Here is a 20540-nt window from a genome sequence, read left to right as displayed (position 1 = left end):
TTCCTTCATTCATTTCCTATAGACCTTGTGAACTACAAAGAGGTTAAGAAAGGTTGCCCGTTTTTTAAGTTTCACAAAGGGAGCTCTGTTTCTGTTGCATGTTAGGAGTATTGCAACTGGACAAGGTGCAAAGTAACCTCAAATTGGATGTTTTCCTGATTTTGGAGTGCTTCACTGTGACATCTTTAAAACGTATTTTATATAGAATATTAAAAACTCTAAATAGATTTTTTCCGAGAGATTCCTTTACTAAAAATTCTTAAAATGTGAGCTGATTAAAATTAAAGAGTTAAACACATGCACACACAAATTCATGTGCATTTTCCTCCATTTGTTCAGATTGCCTGTTTTGTGCACCAAGCGGTGCTCTGTACAGAATCAGTTTCACTTCCCACTTTTTAAACCCTAACTTCAAGTTTATAAGTGCAGTGCAGGAATTTCATCTTTGAATGTTCTTGCTCCAACATTCCAATAAGGTGTCAAAATAACATAACAATTGTGGAGGTGCTGAGTTTCTATAGAAGCTGCGTATGTTACTGTTTCTCATGGATGAAGAGAAATTGTTAAATTAATTTTAAGTATAAGAAACTGTAATTTTCTAAAAATGCTGTGAGAGCTGCAGGAATCTCTAGGTCCCACAGGAGCCAGAGAAGGAAACTGAGGAAAAGTCAAGGCAGCATCTCTCACTCATATAGCTAGGTATGGAGCTACATGCAAGGGAGCAGGGGTAGGAGGAACATACTTATCCAGCTTATAGAGCCAGGGAGAGAAAAGGATCAGAGAAGTGAGCTGCAGATTGGGGAAAGGGCTGGGCAGTTGTATTTACCTCCATCTCTGAGACACATGCACAGCCAGGGCTCAATGTGTTCTTATATTCCTTCCCCAGCTCTGCTCCACAGATGTATCCTGTCAGGCCTATACATGTTCCCTTACTGTTTGTATGAGTCACTATAAAGCAATTTTCAAAGCCTGGGGCAGTATGATTAGCAAAGAACTAAAAGGTGCCTAAGAGGCAGATATACTTGAAAGTGATTTTGTTCCTCTTTGGCTAAGAATGTTGAAGTGGAAGCACCCCTGTAAAGTTGTCAGCTTCCCATTTCAGTACAACATACACCTCTGGCACTAATCCTATAGTCCAGCTGCCAAGGATGAACCTTGCATGCTGTCTTCCCAGTACAATGTAAAACACTTCTGAAGGAATTCAGCTGGTGCAGTTAGAACAGTTTTCTTACTGGGGGTGCTGAGACCCATTGACCAAAACTGTAACCCCTGTATATGATGAAAACTGTTTTAAGCCGGGGGGCTGCCTTGCCCCTCAGTACTCGTAATTCTAGCGTTGGGGGTCCCCCATCTCCTGCACCCCGAAATGGCACAAACAGACTGCACGCCGGTGGAAAGGAGGAAGTTTATTGCCTCTCCAGGGTACAGCACAGCACAGATGTAATCTGGTCACAGAGCTGGGCTAGGATGCCTCAGGTCCCCTTGAGATGGGGGAGACTGGGCCCCTAAACTCCAGCCCCTTTCCCTAGGCTGTCTCCTCCATGCTCCCAGCCCACAACTCAACTCACACTCTTCCAGCCCTGCCCCCCAGCCAGGGCAGCATTCCACCTTCCTTTGTTCCTCTCCATGGGGGGTGTCTGGCCATACTGGTTTGCATAGTGACTCATCCTGTTTTGCTGGGTCGTGGTACCCACGGCAGCCAGTGGGGGTTACCCCAGAGCCAGCAGCATAGAAACCAGCCAGGTACCCCCACTACGTCACAATGATGAAAACTGTTTTAAGCCGGGGGGCTGCCTTGCCCCTCAGTACTCGTAATTCTAGCACCCTTGCACTGGTGTCCACATTTTTTTATCCTTATTCTTCAGATAGATCTGTTTTTAAAATCAGCCCTTACTATTATTTTATTTAAATTCTTGGTTTTTTTTAAGATGGGGTACAGTAGCGTTATGTGTTTTTAAAAGATAAACAAGAAAATTTGGAGGTGACCTGATAAAGGCGGCAGTCCCTCTTTTTGCACACACTAGCATGTTCAGGATTTAACTACATTTTATGTGTTCTCAGGCCTCAGTTCACCACTATGTTACTGCAGTTTTACACTACAGTAACTCCATTTGATGTAAAAAACTGAAATCAATGGTATTATGCTGCTATAAACCTGGATATGTAATGGATCATGGCTGCAGATACCATAATTAGTGCAAATTACACATATCTACTGGACATATTTAATACAAGCGCAGTGTGCATTAGAATTGACTTAACCGTGAGTGTGAATTTCAAAAAACTAGCTAATGCCTAGGAGTAATGACCCTATATGCTAAGGGTATGTCTACTCTGCAAACCTCATTCTATGAGGAGTAATGCCAAATTGCTATTTTGAATTAAGTGCTGTGTAGACACTTAATTTGAAATAGGGGGCCTCCAGCCCTTCCCAGGGAGCCCTGGTTGCCACTCTGGGCACAACCAGGAAAACTTACTCTCCTCTCCCCCAGCCCCGGAGCCATTAAAGGGGTAGACCCTGGCTACAGTGCCTGTGCCAGCTCCAAGCCTGCCAGCCCAGAGCCAGCAGTGGCCACCAGGGCCTCTGACCCAGTGGCCCCAAAACATGAGCCAGCAAGCCACTGGCAGCCAGCCCTCCACTGCTCCCCAGGATCAGTCTGCCAGCTCCCAGGAGCCTGGCAGGGGCTGGAGAAGGCAGGCACCTTCCTGGTCCAGGGCAGAGATCATGGACCATATTCAGGTTTGGGGGGGATGCCCCCAATGTCCATGATCTCCGCGCTAGATGGAGGAATGTGGCCATCTATGGCAGGATAGCTGCCAGCCTGGCAACCAAAGACCACATGCAAACCCAGGAGCAGGTTTGCATGAAAATCAAGTTGGTCTGTGTATCCAGACGTGAACCCCCATTTTAACATCCATCTTTGTCTGCTTGAAACCATGCAGGGCACATAAGAGCAGGAAAACAGCATATTCTTTGAAAACCTTGGAGCAGGAGGTTTAGATATGCTGGCTCAGTGACCATGACCAACTGTAAGCAGAGATAGGAGGGTGGTCAAACTAATTGTTGACCAAGAGGCTGTACATCATGACTTTGACTTAACCCATATTGATACGAACACACAACCGTCCGCAGGGGGAGGAATCTCCCACCCAACAAGAACATCCGGCACTCCTAATTTAGTTATCTTCCTCTCTTACAAGTGTACATTAACTTGAAACTTGCTTGTAAGAACTGGCGCCACAAAACGGACCAGTAAAATTTGGTCTCTTAAGATAAGAAAGAGAATACGGGCCCCCAGGGGTATAAAGATGAGTCCAGCAGCACACTGACTTTGTGTGTCAATCTACCACCTATCTGCTGGTCGGGTTTGGTGTTTGACCTCCCGAGGTTCCAGAGGGAACGCCCACCTCGTATTCGCCTTTCCGAGGAATTGAGGGACTGACCCTGGCCTGACACGCTGGAGTCGAGAGGCACAGAAGGGGGTAAAAATTGTACCTGGATGTGGTCCTTTAAGTATATATATATATATATATATATATATATATATATATATATATATATATATATATATACACACACATAGTGTTAGAGCTCTTTAAAGATTAAGCTGTCATTTGGTACCATTATTTCTATTTTCTATCTTTACCTTTTTCCTGTAACCATTTTAAGATCTATATTTTGCTAACATTTAAGAAATAGAGCAATAGCCGTTGTAACCATATGATTTATAAGTTCCTTTAATAAACCTGTAACTGTTTAAGTTTTAACCTGACTCCTTCAGTTGCTGTAATAGAACCAAGCACAATTTAAAAGAACTTCAGCTGGTCATAAAGGGACAGACATAGGGAGAGCTTGGGCGTTTGGATCTGTGTCACTCCCAGGTGACAAGATCCGTTGGGGCACCTTTCCAGCCTTTCCCAGGCTGCTTGCTGCAAAGGAACTTTGTGTTCTAGCAGCTAAAATCTAAGGTATAATAAGCTCTTCCTACACACCGGGGCATCTGTTAGCCTGTTGGCTACCCTCTGCAAGGGACCTAGCAGTAAAGTCACGGACATTAAAACTTTCGGGGCTCCCTTCAGCCTTCTGGCTGCCCGCTGCGACGAGACTTCGTGTCTTAGCAGTTGAAGACTTCGGAGACATACCCACACACACTGCCCTGACCGTCGACTGACAGTCTGGCGAGACCCCCAACCCTGGGCCCTGAGCTTCCCCTCCCCCTTCTTCCCCTTGCTTCCCCCTTCCAGCTCCCTCCTCCCAGGTTTCCCCCTCCCCTCTCCCACTCTCTCCCACCTCCTTTTCCCAGTCTCCCCAGAGGTTCATCCCCCCCCCGTTTTGTTCAATAAACCCAGTTTCTATTTTTGAACATTCGTGTCTTTTGTTTGACATCAGGAAGGGGGGCTAGGGAGGGGTAAGTGGAAGGACTTGAGGGAGGAATGGGGCACAAGCCCCCAGTGGGGAGGACCGGGGTGGCTCTGAGGGCTCCTCAGGGCGGACGCTCTCCAGCAGGGCCTCCTGGATCCTGACAGCCCCCCGATGGACTCCCCAGATGGCAGCCTGCAGCAAGTGCAGCCGGGCTGATGGCAACGACCCCACGAGACGCACCAGTGTGCCCAGAAGCAGCTCTGGCTCTATGTGGCCGAGTGCTGTGGTGTCCCGAGTGTGAGCACTCCAGGCACTCCAAGACAGGACTGCTTTGCTGTCCCTCATCAAGGTAGAACCCTGAGAACTGTCTGTCCGGGGTGGAGGTAGGGTCCCTTTAAGCACAGAGCTCAGTTAGCCTCAGGCAGCAGCCCCTCACACTAAGTCCTAAACTGATGCCCTGCTGGCACTGGTTCTGGCCAGCCTTAACTTTGGTTCAGGGTCCACTCAGTGTGGACGCGCTATTTCAAAATAGCAAAACGCTATTTCGAAATAGGTTTGTGTGTAGATGCGTTAATTCAAATTAGCTTAATTCAAATTAACTATTTCAAATTAAGCTAACTCGAATTAATGCTGTAGTGTAGATGTACCCTAAAAGAGTGGAACACCACATAGAATGAATGAATACATTCAGTATAAGTTAAATTTAAGAAACTAAAACAGTATTGTCAAAAATCTGGAATCAAGCCACCCAAAATCCTGAGATTAGTTTGTCCTGGTATTTTAAAAAAGTAATAAATTTGTGGATTCATTTTATTTGCTTTCTGGTTCATGAACCATTTGAATGCAGTTGGGTCACATTTTTCAAGACTTTATGGTACCGTGAACTAGAAACTTTTTTTAAATGAAAACTGAAATTCTCAACATTTTTTTGTAATCAGTTATAAATCATTGCATCTCTATATATAACATAAGGCCAGATTATACTAATTATATGAAAATATGTGATACATAGTAAATGGAAGTTGACATTCTGTATGTACAATAGCTTCGTTTAAATGTTATTATTGTAGTCACTTTTTTATTTCTTTGTTTGCTACCTTTTTTGTGATTGGATGTTTGAGAGGTTTAGGTTGAACTCTTTGGCACTCCTTAGTCAGCCAAATTTACATAGAATTTTGTTTGAAGGAGTGATGAACAGAGACTTGAATGTCAATAACATTTCATTTAAAAAAATCCCTTTGACAAACTTCTAGTTTTCTCACATTTATCTAAAAATAACAAAGACCAACAGGCTTATTAAAAAATTTGTGTACAGGAACAAACAACTTTTAGAGCTGAAGCTTCAGGGGGTAGCTGAGCTAGTCTGTACAAGATAAACTTTAAAAAACAACGAATAGTCTGGTTATTGCATAAATGTCTTGAAACCATAGTTTATAACATAAGCAACAACAGATGTTCAACTATAGAGGTGTTAGCAGGCATTGCTAAAAATGCAGAATATTTTCTTACCATAAAGATATTCTATAATGTTAGAAATGGAATTGTGGCACTTCTGGAATTGGATATACAGCCTCACATTTCAATTATTATGCTTCTTTTTTTCCTCTCTGCCACAACTATTCATTCCCACACCCCATCTCTTGAATCAATTCAGCATGAAAGGTTCCCTACCTCAGAAAGGTTTGAAAAAAATGGAAATGAAAAAAGTTTTTCTGCACAATCACATTAATTGTGATGGGCAAGTAAAACTGGGCAGATTGTCATAATGGATTACTTTTATATCTGCCTTCCGCTGGATCACATTACAATAATACTACAACTACAACTAAAGTTTCCTGTTATTAATTTATTTATTGTCACAATACATGCCACAGTATTCTTTAGGAACACCATTGTGGAAGAAATAAATGGTAATCCTTTTAAAAGTATCAGTATCTGTCTGATATGTGGCTATCTACTTCTGAAATGTAATCTAGACACAATACCAGTAGCTTTCAGCCAAAGAGAACATATTGTTTACTTTGTACTAGAATCAGGGTATTCTATTCCCTAGACAACTGATGGAAAGTGTCTTGGAATTATTTGCAATTCATTGAAATTCATGCAACAGCAGATTGATAGGTGCACTTGATGGTCAGTGCAGATTGACAACACCTGGACCTACCCTTCTGAAATACAAGTGGAAAATCTAAAACAAAAACAAAAAGGCATTTAGAAAAAAAATGTCATTAAATATAACAGCCATTCTTAGAAGATTTCTGCAGTTCTCTTTACTGTATGCTGGAAAGACTGTAACACACATTAATCCATAGTCTCTGTTTTTAATACATGTTAAATTGCACTTGACCTACTGGGTGACTTCTTTTTCCAGATTTCCCAAAGGATAAATCCATTCCTTGCTCTTTGCAAGGGGAAAATGAATGTGTTTCTACATTTCTAATGGCTACAGATGAACAAGGAAGGACAATTATTCATAGCATAAAGCAGAAAGGTGAGTTGTTAATATCACTATATACACACAATATCACTTTGTGGTATAATTTAAAACCACAAATGAGGGAATCAAGCCATACATACTGGAATATTAGCAGACTGAGATGTTACACACAGTACTGTATTTTCTTGTGTTAAAAGTATTTTTCTACCTAATCAAAAAAAAGCACTTCCTAAAATACTTTACATATAATGGTGAAATGAGACATGAGCATTCTTGCAATACAGGCAGAATGGACTAAGTACCAGGCTAGAAACCAGAAATGGCTGATCTAAATCCAGCTCTTACTCCCTCTGTGGCCTTGAGGCAAGTCACTCTGTTCAGTTCCCTCATCTGCAGAGTCTGGGTAACATTTCCTTCTCTGCAACACAGAAGTGATGTACGGATTAATTAATGTTTTAAAAGTACGATGAAATGTATGATACCAAATACCATCACATTATATGACAAATTACCTGCAAAATATTATTCAGACAGATACAAAAAATGTTAATAGATCACCAAGTAACCATAATACTTACACTAGACACAATGAAGCAAATGTTTATAGGATTTGCGAATATTTTTACAATCATATCCTGCCCACACAATTATATTTAACACGGCACTATTACGAAGAGTTGAATGATTTTCACAAAGTTATTAAAGAAGTTCAACAATCATTTTACTAAGGTATGTCCTTTCATTTAAAAATACTTCTTTTTTATATTGTGCTATTTGTTTTTTCTTATATTTCATTTAAAGATCCTAAGAAAGTGGAACACTAGAGAACAGAGACTCCTCAGTTACTTAGGGCATGTCTGCTCATCAGGGTTGAAGCTGAAATAAGCTATACAACTTGAGTTATGTCCATTGCTTAGCTTAAGTCAAAATAGCTTATTTCAGCTTTTGGCACTATCTACAGCAGGAAGTCAGAGAAAAAGCACTCTTCCTCTGATTTCCCTTACTCCTCATAAAATGAGGGATACAGGAGTTGGAGTAAGAAGTCCTTCAGCTCAATATTATTTCAACATTATGTCGAAAGAACTGCTTGCTGGGTAGACGTGGACTATGTCACTTATTCCAAAATAACGCTGCTGTGTAAACATATCCTTAGACAGCTTTTTTCCAAGCAGTAACATACATTTGTGGACACGCCCGGTGCCTCACTGCGAAAGTTACATCACTGACTAAAGCATGGCACATGGTTGTTTTCCTTCTGAGAGTACAACTTGAGGCTTGGAAATTTTTTCCAGCCACTTATCATCTTTATTAATTTTTTGTACAGTGTTTCTTCAGCACCTGTGTCAGGAATTAAAGTGATTGCACTGAAAATAATCAGCTACTCTTGTAACAATATTATTGCTTAATAATAGCAGTGTGCCATTATAACCCACACTGGTATATTGTTCCATGAAGTGGCATTTGACCATCTGCAGGGAGGAAGAATTAGTGTGCTCTACTGCAGTGGTCTCCAGCCTTTTTAAGCACAAGATCACTTTGAATTTCAGATCTATCTCAAACCCAAAATCCAAGATCTACCTCAAACCCAAGTACCCTTGCCCCCACCTCCTTTGTGCCCTTTCTCTGAGGTCCCGCCCCTGCTTTCCCTCCTTTCCCTCCCTTGTCTTACACAGCAAGCAGGAGGCTCCTGAGGAGACAGCTGCAAGGCAAAGGGCAGGAGATGTACAGCAGTCAAGGGAGGGGCAGCTGAAGAGCTGGCACTTGATAGCCTCTTGGCCAAACAGTCAGGATCACCTGTCAGAGGCTCTAAGGTCTACCAGAAGATCCTGATTTACTTGTTGGTGACCACTTTTCTACAGCCTTAGCTAAGAGCCATCTGGCTTTTTGCTCATGCGATAGAGGCTCATGCAATAAGCTCTGGGTTCAGTTCTGCCTAAACCATTACATAAAGTAGCTTTATATCAAAGAATGTTATAACAGGGTTTTAAAACAAGGATGGAAGGTTTATCCATGTGTAAACTCTACTCCCCAGATTCAAGAGCATAAAATATTTTCATAGCTGTATGATATTTTCTTTATTAAACATATTACTGTGTTTATTTAAAGAGAAGGACTGATAGAAACAGCTTAAGGCAGGCATACTGCATGCAAATGCACTGCAGCATTCCCCACGCAGTTCTGAGAATTAACCTAAATTCTCATCTCTTGTTCCACTTCTGGACCTATTTCAAGTAAAGGAACAATTACTCTGTGGTTTTGTGATGTATGCAAATATGAACTAAGATGAGAACACCGTGAACAATCCAAAGCTCATTTTCACTTCTGGATTTGAAATTTAGTCTGCACGAATGGCTAATACCTTCTCCCCATGTTCAAACTAGACCTCTCAAAATAAGTTGCATAATGACGTCAATCAAAAAAGTCATGCAAAATAAAATCTATGCAAATTATGCCAAACTGAAATGAATTTAAATGTCATCAGACCATGGATCAGCAGAATAATTCATAAAATAGTAACCTTCATAGCCTTTTATGAGTAATACTGGTTATTTTAAAATGATCTTTTAATTGAGAGCAGACAAAAAGAATGTGTCCTCTGAACTATACCAGCTTATTATTGTGTTGAATTCTAGAAAAAAAAATCTTTCACAGAATAATACTGGTTTTCTCTTCTAAAGTGCGCATGTTCGACCTGGGATTGCTATAGAGTTTATAGAATGAAAAACAAACAAGAAAAATAATCTAAAAGTAGTATTGAATTTCTAGTATGGTAACACAAGTACCTTAATAAAATGTATAGATTCAACACCTGGACCCTTTTAATTAGCACCATAATGTATATAATTAACAGTTATGTCCTGAAGTGCCAAACTCAGCAATCAAGTATGTTATTCCAGAGTCTACTTACATTCTTTTGTTTGAAAGTTGGGCATCTGATTTGATGCAATATCTCCTTATCCAGTACTTCTGCTTATCTTCACTCCATCTTTACTCATGAGGTTTGGTCATGAATGGAAAGGACATTTATCATTTCAGATAGGGCTGAAAGTAACATCTTTTCAGAACTTAGAACTGACTGGATTCATGTGGGCAAGACCATGTGAGTATTTTTAATGAGTAGATTTGAATCAATGAAGCCAAAGTCAAAGCAGCTTCATTGTCATTTCTAGGAATCTGATCTTGCCCTGCTGAAAACAGCGAGAGTTTTGCCATTGACTCTAGTGGGAGCTAAGTTAGGAATACTGTTTATACTGTAGCAGTGGACATTGGAAAATAGTAGAAGTCTTTCTATATCTCACTTAGACCTGTGTGGAGAATGGAAATTCTGTTTTGCAAAGAATTAGTAATATTTCAAAATTTGGCTTCCATCAGAATGAAAACCAAAACTGAAAAATTCAAAATTCTTCATGAAAGAAAATTCCAGAAAAATAATAATTTTGGATCACTCAAAACATTTCATTTGGACAAATTCAAGATGTTTCATTTATATTATGACTTTTTAAAAATGTTACATTGAATATTGTCATATAAAGATATCATACAGAATTTTAAAATATTGAAATGAGTCACTTCAATATTGTTTGGATTTTTTCCCTTGCTTTTTTGCCTAACTGTAGTTTCTGCAAAAATAACATAATCTCCCAGTGTTTCAATTTTTGAACTTTTTCCAAGCAGCTCTAATCTTACTGGAGTCCGGTCCGAGTCCTATATCTAAGGTTGCGGCATTTCAAAGTGAATCTTGTTTTTTCTTTATTTTTGAGATGCCATTTCCCCTAGCTTCTCCATATCACCAAAGCTGTATCCCTGTGTTAGTCACCCACTCAACAGATGACAATCTATGGAGCATCTTTCCCTCTGCAATATTCCTGAGTACCATAAATCCAGAAGTGAGATTATGAGATTTCATGCTTCCACTTAGCCAACCACGTTTCCTGTTTCTTTAAGAAAAGCACTTTTGTATTTTTATTTTGGTGTTCTAAATGTATTCCAAAGAACCTCCATCTGGAAGCTATTAGTTAATTTTGTATTAGAGCTAAGGAAATCATATGAAGTGAATACTTTTTATGCTTTCAATATAATCCTTCTGGCCATGGGAGCTTCCGATAAAACTGCTTCTGTTGAGTTTCACTTTGAATTCCTGGGTTTGTGTTCAGGGACTGCAAACATACATGAAAGAAAAGGCACATGCAACACACAGCCATGAAAACCAGCAGGTTATTCTCAGAGGTTTTTAATTAGCTATACTTGTGACTAATACTCTTAGCTTGCTTTGTTTCCACAGATTGCCCACAACCTCCAAATATTCCAATGATAATGCTGGGTGTTTCTCTTGCTATCCTTCTGATTGGCATTGTTCTACTGTGTATATGGAAAGTGCTAGTTTCTTTTCAAGACCGAAAGGAGGTTGCCAAATTTGAAGCAGAAAGATCAAAGGCCAAATGGCAAACGGTAAGTACTTGCATTAATTTTACACAAGTCTCTAAGATCTGGCTCAATAGCTCACAATTAATAAAGGAATTGGACAGATTTCCAAATTTCTTCCGTCAGTAGATTTTCATGTATAGCATGCTATAATTAAAAATTGTAATGGGGCTTTAGAAAGGAATGAAAAATAGATTCATGGTACTATTCTTTGTTTTATTTCTTCCATGTGCAAATATTATGCAATGAGATATTGTTTTCTTAACAAACAACTGGGCATCTAATGAATAATATTATATATATCTGTCAGTGAATACCTTGATTAAGATTAGAGGCACAGTCCTGTGACGATAAGTATCATACGTTCCTTTCCCCCTGTTTCCTGTGCCTGGAACTTTGCTCTTTTGCAGTAGTCTTTAAATGAAAGATGCTGGGAGCCACATGTTGAGTCAACTTTTCTGGAGAAGAGTAGAAGTTATTTTAATGTAATATAATATATTAAATAGTAATTCATTAACTAAGTAATTCATCCAGAGTAGCATCACAATTGCCAAACTTCAGCAGAACCATTTACTGAATAATCTCCAGCATTTGAGCATGAAAAATAGGTACATTTAATTCCAATATTTTTTTCATAATATCTGGGGTTAGCTAAGGCTGGTAAAAGGGAAATGTAGGAGAAAAAAGAGCCATCAGCAGGGAAATAAAGGAGCTTCTGAAGGGAAAATCAGTGAGCCCATGCAAAGGGCACTGGAAAGAACATTAACATGCCTACTGTTAGCCCTCTAAATCCCTTGGCCTTTTCTAATTAACAATGTGGTACAGTCCTAAGTATCTCAGTATAGTAGAATAGAATAGAATTTGGACAGTATATGTCTTCTACCACTGTGGTGGGAGGAGTCCTCTTGTGGAAGTGAAAGGCCATCTGAGCATTCTGAGGTTTGCATGCACTTCAGGTTCAGGATTCTGAACTTCACCTAAAAGTTTGTGTAAAAGATAAAGAAGCCTCACTTTCATCCAAACCCTGGAACCACAGAGGTTTTCCTCACTGTTTCAGGTTGTGTTCCAAAAGTCATACGTAGCTTTGATGTTGACATATTATATTAACAGTCCCAGGAAACCTTCTACAAGAGCAGGGACGAAGTGACTTGCCCAAACTTCAGCTACATTCAGCTTATCTAAATTCTTTCAGTATTCTCAGATATGGTATTCCTCAGTCCTGTCTTAAACTATTTAATGGAGTTTACTGTGTACCGTTAAAGTTCTATAACAAGCAGAACCAAACTCCCAAAAGTCAAGGTTCTGGATCTGAACTGTCCCCATGTCCAGTGATGTTTGTGTTGGGCATGTTTACCAGAAGCTGGAAATGGCCAACAGAGAATGAAGCACTTGATTATTACCTGTTCTGTTCATTTCCTCTGAAGCACCTAACATTGGCCACTATTGGAAGATGGGATCCTGGGCTAGATGAACCGTTGGTCTGCCCCAGGAAGGTTGTTCTTATGTTATGGAGATAGGTGTAAACTGTAACTTTGTTCCAAGATTGAAACTTATCTTTTAAATACCTGATGCATTTTGCCCCAGAAATGCCTGTACTACACGGGTAAGCAAAATCAGAGAGCCTGATCATGTGAGTTGGCTATGAAGACTGAAGGCACTCAGCAGCTCACAGTTTAATTTGCAAAACACTTTGAGCTAGATTGAACCATGAAGCCCAGAGCAGGGATCAGTGTGCAACTGTGCTATTCCAAGATAAGTTCTGGAAAAGCATTAGGTCTCAGAATTGCAACTCCATTCCAGTTCTCCCCTTCCTCTGATGGACAATAAGTTACTGCACCACTTTTTTTATTTGGTCCCCCACTCTGTGAACTCAGCCGGCTATTCTGAATGGTGAGTGGCATGGTGAACTCAAGGTTCCCACTCCCTGCCCCATCCATCTCCTAACTCCCCCTCCACACACCCCACTTTCTTATAGTAGTGATTGAGGATTCTCTGCTCTCCCCTTGTAGTCAGAGCAACAACAGCTCTTACTCCCCCTCAAGGGTACCATTTCGGGCACGTAGTGGGGACAGTAGCCATACACTCCGGGACACAGCTAGCTTTTCATCCCGTTCCCTGGACACTAAGGGAGTGAGGGGAAAGTGCTTGCATTCCGTACATTCCTCTCACACCCGGCTGGTAAGAGGGGGAGTAGCCTGCTGTAAAATGAATGCACGGAATGCAAGCACTTTCCCCTCACTCCCTTAAGGTCCAGGGAACAGGATGAAAAGCAAGCCCCTTCCCAGAGCACTCAAAATGGAGCCCTTGTTTCCCCTTAGTTCTCTGCTTGGCCAAATAACAGTAAAATTTAAAACATTTAATAAATTCCTATAAAACAATCACTTTAACTGCTTCATTAGTACTTTGTGCATATAGAAGAGTAAAAATAGCATTTTTGCGAAAACATTTTTATTCAAACAGAAAAGTGTTATGTGACATTTCACTCTGTTGATAGCAATAAAAATGGGTTGGCCTGCCAGCAGACCTGAAAAGACATGCAATATCAACTGTAGCTTATTGAGTTGCTATAGCTTTGTTTAAACATGGTTGAAAGAGGCAATGAACAAATTCTGATAAATATATATTACATATACTAATTGGCACAAATCTGTGTTTTAAAGAAAGGACAACAGGCTTGACAAATGAGTAGTATCTTTATAATTAACTGAACAGTTTAATGGTGAATCATTTCCACCCCCAAGTGACTTTAAAACATTTTATTTAGGATTACCACATAATTGAAATTGTGTAGACTTTGTGATGCTTTTGAAAAAAATCTGTAACCAAAATAAAATGTTGAGTATTTAACTGGGTTATTAATTAAAGCTGGAACTGATATTCAGTAGCCAAGAATATTTGTCTAGCACCTTTTATTTTCAAAGCACTTCTCTATCATCAACTAACAAATCCACATGTAGGAAAGTATGATTAATGCCATTTTGCACACAGACTATGGAGGTAGTTAAGGCACTTCCTAGTGTTGATCATAGAGGGAACCAGTATGAGAACCATGACACATTGCCTTCAAGCAGCTGAATCTAACCAGAGTTCAAGTCATAATAACATTGACAAACTGCTGAGAATGTTGCAACCAGACAGTTGTGGGTCTAAGGTAGGCATGAGGGATTCACCTCAGGGTTGTAAGAAATGAGGAAAAGTAGAAGAATGGAGAGAATTTGCCTAAAAATCTTCTAAAAATAATTCAGGAAACTGTACTGCAAAATACAATTATACCATCTGTGTAATTAGACACGCTCTACTTGAAATATTTGGAGTTGTAATGGAGAGCATTAAGGACTGTCAATGTTGAAAGCAGAAATACCAGCTGGAGGCATCTTTTAGGTGCCTGCCTAAGGAAGGTGATTAAGGAGAGAAGGAACACACTAGCTCGTGGGTGGTAATTGTGCGGTAAGAACTTGGACATCTTTGTAATCCTCAAGGCAGGAGGTCTGTAGTTTCAGATAGCACAAAACCGCTGATATGAGCAGACCTGCCAATAGGGGAGGGGGCCCAGGGCCCAGAGATTCAAAGGCAGTGGTCACTGGAGCCCTGGACCACCTTGTATTGCCACTGGAGTACTACACCAGGCACTTGGCATGGCTCTGATGGCAACAAGGGGCACACCACTATCAGGGTGGCACTAACAGCTGCCAGCCCTTGGCTCCGCCCCTTCTGGGGTTGTGGAGCTGGTCCTCCCTATACACACTCGCCTAGCCCCAGAGCCCATAGTGGCTGCCAGCCCTATTGGATATGAATGGAAGGGGTCTTATTCCACAGGTGCAGACCAACAAAGCACATTGTCTGAAGGGGGACTGATGCATGACTTCTCCCGTATGTAAACTGTTTTATTCTATAATAAGTGTACATCGTGTCTCTACTATCATTATAAAACACAACTATTACTATTTTTACTTGGCCCATAGTTCTGAAGTGTGAGAAATAATAAATCTATCCTTTGATTATTCATAGTTATATGTGATTACAGCTGTGAAGTTTTAGACTTATCTGCCCCTCTGCTACATTTGCTATCAAGGGAGGAGGGAAAAGAACCTTTTCATTTGAGTAGCCAGCAGAGATCAAGTAGGGGAATGATGTCAGCATAAACAATTTAAATGACTCTTTTTAGAAAACACTTTTTACAGTCTGTTCCTCCTGGAAGGATCCAGTCATGACTTTCTGCATGAAAATAATGTAAGACACATAGTTAAGTATTTCTTTGATAACATACTGTTTAACTAGATTTGTTTTTTTAACGTGGAAGACAGATACATTTGCTAATTTTTTCCTAGTTCTGGTTTGATTTGTTACACTCTGTGTAGACTGATCATCATTATGCCTTATTATGATCTTCAATGGATCGCTACATGACAAATTTACAATGTTATATTCGGTAATATAGCAATAAGCACATTACTTCCACATACTAGGAATGAAAGGTACTACTGAGTTTGTGTGTGGCTTGCATCATCAGACTGAATCAGTTCAGGAATCATTTATAGCATTGATGGTGACCTATTCTGCTCTAAAGCCAAAGAGGTAGGATTAAAGTTAATGGTTTGCATCTACACACATGCGGTAATGAGTCAATGATCAAATGGCAGATTTACGAAAAGTTACATTTAACTTACTAGCATTTTTTCTTTTTGTTGTTGTTGTTTTTAGGGAACAAATCCCCTGTACAGAGGCTCAACAACCACATTTAAAAATGTAACTTACAAGCACCAAGAAAAGCAAAAAGTGGACATTACTGCAGATTTCTATTAGCACTTCAGACACTGGAAAATTAGTTTTACTGACAGAAAATGTAAAAGCACTATTTCGTTTTTATTTCTTATGACTGATTACATGGACATTTGTTGGCACATCTTAGTGATACAAAAATTCAGCTAGAGCAAATATATTTTGTGTGTATTGAAGATACTGTAAACAACTGCTACAAAAGGAATGCTACAAAACAACACATTTAATATTAAGACCTACAAATTAGATTTAAAGAAAAAGCACTGAAGAGTTCTGTGGAATTTACTCCACAAAGAAAATAAAACTTCACCATCAATAAGCACATTTTCCTGAGTTTATCTTGTATTTGCTATTTATGGTGAATTTTACTGCACATTGTACATGATACAATGCCACACAGATGGTGCATGCCCAGACACAATCAGTCCACACTGTTGGCTTACATAAAATAAAAGACAGGAATTTATGAATGACAAGAATAATGTCTGCAATTCTAGGAAGTTTAGGGAGTCCTGATGCCAGACTATGGGCTTTGGTATTGGTTTAATCAGTAACAACTGAATTTGTAGCCTTTCTTACATAAATCCAAAATTTATAAAAATATCTTTGCAACCTCTTTGCCTTTCCCTCTTTCTTTGCCTGTCTCCTTTCCCCCTTTGGTGTTCTACCCTTTTCTTTAAGGACTCACGCTTAAGGCACTGCCAAAAGTGAATAGTGTTTAAAAATAGCCAGATTGCTTCCTCTGAGTTCTAGTGGAGACATTCTAATACAAAATAAAAATGTTTGTCATTGTTCAGAAAATTCAGTTGGGCAGCTTTAAACATGAAGATAGCCCTGGGAGTTCTGAAAAATCCTACTCCTGTGCAGAGATCCTGTGCCATTTAATCCCAATTAGACTCAAACGATAAACCTATGAGCTGTACAGGTTATTGTGCAAGCCCTTTGCATAGAAGAAAATTTCATGCATAAAACATAGATTTAATATCATACCCATAATTGCACTGTTTTGTGGATAACACACATAAATAATACTTTAGGTATCCATAGCAGCAGAGTATTTTAACCTGTCAGTCCATTTATTCTAGTACAAGAGAATAACTTCAGCCCTTTTTTGGAAGTTTTTCAAATAAGCAGTTAATAATTACTAATTCCACTTGCTATTCATGACAGTGACTTTAATAATGATTTTAAAAGCTCAGTTTTTAACTAGAGTTGCTATCTATTTGCCATAGATCCTTAGTAAAAAGAAAAATTGTGATGGCAGGCACAAAACTGAAGAAAAAGCAGTTGAGGAGATAAAATACAAATTACACCATCAAGAATTTTTTAGAGAGAGAAAAGGGTGCTATATTTACCTAACTAATCATTTCTTCTGAAATGTTTTAACCTGAAATTCATGGTAAAGAGATTCAGAGTGCAGACTGTTTTTACAACAGACACACATGTTATCTGAAAACATTTTTTAAAAAGCAACATGTTGGCCTATTCACAGAATAACAAAACCAATATTTTTCCTTGTATTAAACTACAATTTTGATCTAAAAATCCTTGAAGGTGTTTATTTGAACAGCCTGTGTAACTTCAAGTTTTTATATCCATACATTGCAAATACGGGATGTGGTGTGAATTGATTTATCAGGTAGGTCTGACTAAAACCTGATTTTTTGGGGGCCTGATCCAAAGTCTACTGAAGGACAGTGAAATAAGGTGAGACAATATAACAGCATGTGAAATAATTTCAGTGTGAAGGGTTTACTATAAATCTAATCTCTGGAACTGGAACAAGTTAATTAAGCATCTGTACTTTTAGGTATTCTTGCCCAACTAATAGTAAAAGCTATGTTTATGCAGAGAGCCCAGATTTGCAGTTCTTGCACTCATACTGAAGTCAGTGAAAATTTCATATCATATGAAATCCTACTTCTTTAACCATATGAATTGTTCCACTGAGTCAAAATCATGAAGACAATAGGAGTTCTGCAACTGACTTCAATGAGGTCAGGATTTTACCACTGACTTCAGTTGGATTATTGCACAAGTAAGCATAGCAGAATTTGAACAATGGAACGAATGTAAAGGTAAAATAGATATTACTTGTACTTTACAATAAACACAAAAGTATCAATTGAGAATAATTTTTAAAAGATTAAAAAGCTTCTTCTATTTGGTGTCTCTAAACTAACCAAAATTCTTGTTGTTTTATTAAGCATGTTTTAAGTTAGATTTCAGAATGGCTGACTCAATGATCAGTAATAGGAAGCAGAGCCTTTCATCTTTAGGTCACCAGTTTACATATAGGGCCACGTCTCTATTTGCCACGAGAAAGATTGACCTTCTGGCATTCAATTTAGCAGGTCTAGCAAGGACCCACTAAATCAAAAACTATAAGGGTACCTAGTCAGCGCCAGTACTCCTCAAATTTTGTGATTACAAGAAGTAAGGGAAGCCAATGGGAGCATTTGCTCCTATCAATCTCCCACTGGGAAGAAAGCACTAAGCTTGGCTGAAGGTATGTCAACTTCAGCTATATTATTTATGTTGTTGGGGTTTTGTCATTAAGCCAACCTTCCGGGTCTAGTGTAAACCTGGCTTAGGAGAATTTTGTGGTGTATGAAAGTAACAACTTCTGGTATTTGAACAGTGTGCAGTATCCCCTAAGAGATGAGTGTGGTACTCTGTCCCATTCCTAAAGAGCACTTCACATCACAAAATCACTACTATCACTGAGAACAGAGAAACTATCCATTTTCCAGGAGGAAAATATCTGTGCTAGTCATTATACAAACACAGTAAAAGAAAGTCCCTGCCCTGAAGAGCTTACATTCCATAGGAGACCCTTCAAATACAGATCGTGCTGAAAGCTCTTTTTAATTAAAATCTGTGCGGCAAGCTTCCCAGAGGTCACATAGAATATTATAAGATGTTGCTCAGAGACCAGTAGCATTTACCCCAGCTCTGGGAGTGGGGTTTATCCTTTTAGTTGGATGGTAATATTTGTTATCTTGTAGATACTTTTAGCAAACGTATACTACCATTTATTCTTCTTCAAACTTTGAGTGTCTATGTGTGGTATTGGGCAGAGGGGGTTGGTCGGGAGAATTAAAAGGTTTGGTTTTTTTTTACCCTGTTGTTGTCATGGATGTTGTTTTGACCTAAGGCTGGACCTGGAGAAAGGCCAAAACGTTGTTAATAGATGTACTTCTGTTCACTGAAGAGTAAAACTAAGTAAATAAAAGAATGTTCATAGCCCTTTTTTTGTATGTGTGTATTTGACATACATTAAAAATTATAATTTAAGCAATTTTGTCTGGCATTAATAATTTTCATTCTGATTTACAAAACCATATATATTCACTGTGTCTCCAGATTACATTCCCTCACAATGGCTTTTTCAATTTCAGGAAACAACATAATACAGAAAATAGGTAATGAATCCAGGAGTCAAACATCAGGGCAGTAGTCTTTATACACTGCATATAGTAAGGCATAGGTCCAAATCCTACTTCTTCCCCCAGGGCTGTGGAGTGTCCTGACTCATCTAGTAATAGAAATGTAGCCGTGTTAGTCTGGTCTAGCTGAAACAAAAAACAGGACTATGTATTGCAGGCTTCTTTCAGAAGAAGCTTTGCCGGAAGAGATCTTCTGGAAGAATTTCCGAAAGAGAGCGTCCACACTGGCAAAGCAGATCAAAAAAGCAATCTGCTCTTTCAAAAGATAGCCTCCACACTGATTGGATGCTATCTTGCATAAAAGGCCGCGTGGAACCACTTCAGGCAGAGCTTTAGGACACCAGTTGCTTCCTAGTGCTGGTGCAAGAGCCTTGCAGAGACACGCGCTTAAAGGGATCCCCTTGGACAGCTGTTTCTCTGCTTCTGCTGCATGGTTGCTACCTCTTTGAGGGACAGAAAAGCTCTCACAGGGTGTGCTGTGATTGCCCTGCTTTTTTGGATGCTACAGCATTTTCCTCTGTGCCATGGAGCTGGAGGTGCCCCTGGGCATGCGATGGCCCCACACAGCCATGCTACAGTTTTTGGTCCTGACTGAGCTTGATCCTGAGCTCATTCTGGGAATCCTCTCCCTGGGCGCAGAGGCTCCGCTCTTGCAACCCACTGTGGAGAGGTGTTTGTGGAGGCTGGACACCTGTTCCAGCTGGTGGCACCGGCTGGTTATGGAGTGGTGGGATGACCAGCAGTGGCTCCACAACTTCCACATGCGGAAGGCCACCTTTTTGGAGCTGTGTGCCTGGCTCACCCCTGCCCTCTGACAATGTGACACCCACTTGCGGCCTGCCATCCCTCTGGAGAAGCAGGTCACAACAGCCATCTGAAATCTCGCTACCCCTGACAGCTAGCAGGGGTGGGCAACCAGTGTGGCGTGGGGAAGTCCACTGTCAGGGCCTTCCTCATGGAGGTAAGGCACTCTCAGGGCCATAAATTCCATCCTGCTGTGGAAGGTCATCTGCCTAGGAGACTTGGACCCAAATGTGCCAGATTTGCTGCCCGTGGATTCCCAAATTGTGCTGGAGCAATCGATGTGACT

At 39.9% G+C, this 20540-nt stretch overlaps 1 protein-coding gene and 1 long non-coding RNA gene across 4 annotated transcripts in view; one reads left to right on the top strand and one right to left on the bottom strand.

Moving 5' to 3' along the window:
• ITGB6 (integrin subunit beta 6) overlaps positions 1-19318 on the top strand; it is a 92399-nt gene extending 73081 nt beyond the window's left edge. For all 3 annotated transcript variants that reach the window (XM_014574716.4, XM_014574719.4, XM_006111648.5), the window contains 3 exons: positions 6735-6854; positions 11083-11249; positions 15924-19318. In XM_014574716.4, coding sequence (XP_014430202.3) covers positions 6735-6854; positions 11083-11249; positions 15924-16025 — 389 coding nt within the window. In that variant the 3' untranslated portion in view covers positions 16026-19318. The remainder of the gene's footprint in view (positions 1-6734; positions 6855-11082; positions 11250-15923) is intronic.
• The window catches only part of LOC106732175 (uncharacterized), a 34848-nt gene continuing 21133 nt past the window's right edge, over positions 6826-20540 (bottom strand). Inside the window, exons 2-3 of the long non-coding RNA XR_001368439.4 lie at positions 11540-11680; positions 6826-7218 (exon numbers count right to left, since the gene is read on the bottom strand). This is a non-coding gene — a long non-coding RNA (uncharacterized LOC106732175). The remainder of the gene's footprint in view (positions 7219-11539; positions 11681-20540) is intronic.

Source organism: Pelodiscus sinensis, chromosome 7, assembly GCF_052426305.1.
Source record: "Pelodiscus sinensis isolate ZL-2025 chromosome 7, ASM5242630v1, whole genome shotgun sequence".
Taxonomy (NCBI): Eukaryota; Metazoa; Chordata; order Testudines; family Trionychidae; genus Pelodiscus; species Pelodiscus sinensis.
The sequence above is the reverse complement of the archived record's forward strand: the minus strand, read 5'-3'. Positions and strand labels throughout refer to the sequence as shown.